General features: G+C 47.0%; 1 protein-coding gene across 1 annotated transcript in view; it reads right to left on the bottom strand.

The window, feature by feature from the left end:
- Positions 1-192: 192 nt before the first annotated feature.
- Positions 193-4,092, bottom strand: part of LOC109938265 (RAS guanyl-releasing protein 1-like) — a gene marked incomplete at its 5' end in the record, with an annotated part of 46,774 nt that continues 42,874 nt past the window's right edge. The window contains 2 exons of the mRNA XM_048618230.1: positions 193-330; positions 3,507-3,587. Of these exons, the coding sequence (XP_048474187.1) occupies positions 193-330; positions 3,507-3,587 (219 nt within the window). The remainder of the gene's footprint in view (positions 331-3,506; positions 3,588-4,092) is intronic.

Here is a 4,092-nt window from a genome sequence, read left to right as displayed (position 1 = left end):
GCCCGCCCTACATCACCTCTCCCCCAGTACCCCCATCCATACCCTGTGGGGTACCAACAACCTACCAGCCACACTTATTATCCCCCCTTCCTGCCCACCAAAGGAATGCCAGCTGGAACCTTGGCAGCTCACCAACGCACCCGAGCCCAGCCTCCCGACCCTTATTGGAGTGGTACGTTGATGTGGGTGGTGTTAATAGTCACAATGCGATTGAGGTGTACTCACATCCACCATCTGCTGGACATGCTTGCTGACTGTCACAGCATCCAACTTTGGTGCCACACCAGAGGCCCAGTCGACTACCACCGGTGGCTTGCAGGGGGACACTGACTGCAAAAGAATGGAAATGGGTGAAAGATTCGCTCAACGGCAGCTGGCTGTTATCCCAACCGGGGGAGGCCTAAACCCTTTCAGCCATATTGGAGCGTGGAATGTCCCTGCCCCAGCATTGCAACAGAGTCCCCACCCCTCTCTGCTCCCACTCCCTCCGTCTGACCAGGAATCTACACAGTAACTGGAACCATAGAACCCCTACAGTGCGGAAGCTGGCCATTCAGCCCATCATCTCCACACCGGCCATTATAAACCGAACTGAGGTACCTCAGGAACGGAGGTTGTACGGAGAAAAGTCAAATTCGATTCCAGCTTCTGTCGTTTTCAATTTCAATGTATTTTTTTTGACAAATCTGGTGAGTAAGTTACATTTTTGGAAGAAATGTTAAGACTTTTGATTGACAGGGAGTCAAGGCAGGATGCTGGAAGCAAGGCCTCAGTCAGTTTAGGACGGGCTCGAGGGGTCTATGGCCTACTCCAACTCCTGTTTCTTATCTTCTAAGTTCTGGGGGAAATGATGGAGAGATTTACATCCAGCAAATGACTGAGTACAATTCCCAGACCCACCAGTGATACACAGTAGTTTAGAATGCTGGATTGGGTCAAAAATAAGGATAATTGGCAAGATACAGAAGTTGCTAAGAAAAAATCGAGAAGACATCTTGAAAAATACACACTTTTGCCTCTTCCCACACTCCCCATTTTCATCACCCCCATCACCGAAGGTCATTCTTTATTCCCTCGCTAAACATCGCCACCTATCTGCTTTGTTGAAACCTACCTCTTCAAGCTGTCCTTCTGTGGCTTGATGCTGGAATCGTGGGACGCTTTGTGAAATGACAAAGGGTGCCACATAAATGCAAGTCATCATTGCTGCAGTGACCGCACAGCTCCGGCTGATACCTCAAGCTGCCAACCACTCATCACGGTTAGCACAAAACCCCCGACACCATCAGTAAAACTAGCAGGGGAACAGATTTCTAATTTTCCATATCGATTCATTTAAAGCACAGCTTCACTGCGGATGCCAGTGACATTCTCACTCACCCTGGTACAGAGGGAGCAGTCACCCTTCAATATCTCCCTGGTTTTGATGCCTGAACCGTGGCAATTGACAAGCTATTCGACTGCGGCAGGCTTCACATTGGATGTCAGACCCACGTTTTGTCCATTCCCTTGCCAGCCAGGAGTTTTGGCATAGTTACTTGAAATTATACTCACCTGCCCCCTCTAACCTATTGACGAAAATGGGGGGAGTGTGGAAGAGGTGTTGTTTTCTATGTGTCTTCTCGATTTTTCACAACTTCTGTATTTAACCAATTATCCGTATTTTTGACCCTTATTAAACCACCGCGCATTGCTGCTGGGTCTTTGCCAGATATGAGCCCCTCGATCATTTCTCCCAGAATATAGAACGTAAGAGACAGGAGTTGGAGTAGGTCACTCAGCCCCTCTGGGCTGTTCCTCTGATCTGATTGTGGCCTTCACTCCCACTTTCCCACCTCTGCCCAAATATCCCTGTCAGTTTCGTTTCTGTCACAAGCCAGAATGTATTGATTCAGGACAGGCAGGAGATCAAAGCATGGACCTTCCCAGTAAGTGGGAAGGTAGGTAACAATGTAAGTAAGTGAGAGAACAGCACAGAGGAACAGGGGCTTTATAACTGTCCATTTTATTTTCCATCATTACTCAGTCAACTTGTGCACATTTGCCTAGTCTAGTATTGCATCCCTTTCTCGTTCTTTCATGAGATGTGGGGCATGATTGGCAGTGCCCACATTTGTTTCCTACCTCTAGCTGTCCCTGAACCGAGTGACTTGTTATGCCACTTCAGAGGGCATTTAAGAGTCAACCGCTTTGGAGTAACTGGTCTGGAATCACATATAAACCAGACTGGGTCAGGACTACAGATTTCCTTCATTCCAGAGAAGAGGGGTTTAATAAGCGTCAAAAATACGGATAATTGGTTAAATACAGAAGTTGTCTTACAAAGAGAGATTGACCAGCTTAGGCCGATTCTCTCTGGAGTTTAGTGGAATGAGAGGAGATCCAGCTGAGGTACGTAAGGCGACAAAGTGGACGTGGAGAGGGTGTTTTCATTTGTGGGCAAATCTAAGAGGTTTAGGATAAGAGCTGGCAGATCTAAAACAGGGATGAGGAGGAATTACTTCTCTCAAAGGGCCGTGAATCTGTGGAATTCACTCCCACAGAGTGTGGTGGATGCTGGGACACCGAGTAAACTGAAGGAAGAGACAGACAGATATTTAATTAGTAACGGGTTGAAGGGGAGGAGGTCAGGAGGTGGAGCTGAATGTGGAGCCAAGATGAGATCAGTCATGATTGTATTTAATAATGGAGCAGGGCTGAGGGGCTGAATGGCCTACTCCTGCTCCTACTTGAGTGTCCTGCTGCTCTTGAAAGGACATTAATGAATCAGACAGTTAGAAAGCCCAGCTTTCTTACCCAGTTTCAATGGGTTTTGGAATACTGCGTTCAATTCTGGGTCCACATACGCCATGGGAAAGCTGTTGTTAAACTTGAAAGATGTTGCTGGGGTTGGAGGGTTTGAGCTATAGGGAGAGGCTGAATAGGCCAGGGATGTTTCCCGGGGAGCATCGGAGGCTGAGGGGTGACCGTATAGAGGTTTGTAAAATCATGAGGGGCATGGATAGGGTGAATAGCCAAGGTCTTTTTGCTAGGGTAGAGTCAGAGAGCTGTAAAGCGTGGAAACAGACCCTTCGGTCCTACTCGTCCATGCTGACCAGATACCCTAAATTAATCTAGTCCCATTTGCCAGCATTTGGCCCATATCCCTCTAACCCTTCCTATTCATGTACCCAGCCAGATGCCTTTTAAATGTTGTAATTGTACCAGCCTCCAGCACTTCCTCTGGCAGCTTGTTCCATACATGTATCACCCTGTGTGAAAAAGTTCCCCCTTAGGTCTCTTTTAAATCTTTCCCCTCTCACCTTAAACCTATGACCTCTCAAATTGGACTCCCCTACCCCTGGGAAAAGACCTTGGCTATTCACCAGGGAGGATATCTGGCTGGCATGGACGAGTTGGACCAAAGGGTCTGTTTCTGTACTGTATGACTGGGAAGCCCGTTGCTGAATTCCCAGGCGATAAGTCTTCCTGCGGTGACTGTATTGAACAGGACCATGTTTCCTTACCACGGTTCGGTGAGTTTTTGGTTCCTTTGCATAGGACAGCTCATAGATTTCATCTTCAGTGTAGTAGAGGTCAAGTGATAACTGAAAGATACGAAGAGCCAATGAGAGAAATGAGCAGGTAATTGCACAGATGAACAAAACCATTTCACCAGTGTTTGATCGAAATGCAATTATGACACACCGTGAAGAATAAGAACAGACTGGATTTTGGATAGTTCCTATTTTCCCAGGGTGTAGAGAACCTCCAGAATATATTCTAATAAAACAACGAACTGGGGATGCTGGGAATTCTGAAACAAAACAGAAATTGCTGGTGAAACTCAGCAGGTCAGGCAGCATCCACGGGAAGAAAGCAAAGTCAATATTTCGAGTTCGGTGTTCATGAGTTCTGCTGAAGAGTTGTTGGACTGGAAACATTAACTACTTTCTCTCTCTCCACAAGTGCTGCCAGACCTGCTGAGTTTCTCCAACACTTTCTGCTTTTTGTTTCAGGCTTGCTGGCAGTGTCTGTCTTTGAGAGATTTCTGGCTGGCACAGATCACATCTGATTGATTATCTCTGCTTTCATTCCCTCTGAATTCGACTA

Source organism: Rhincodon typus, chromosome 39 (genome assembly GCF_021869965.1).
Source record: "Rhincodon typus isolate 14 chromosome 39, sRhiTyp1.1, whole genome shotgun sequence".
Lineage (NCBI taxonomy): Eukaryota > Metazoa > Chordata > Chondrichthyes > Orectolobiformes > Rhincodontidae > Rhincodon > Rhincodon typus.
Note: the sequence above shows the minus strand (reverse complement) of the source record. Positions and strands in the feature narration are given on the sequence as shown.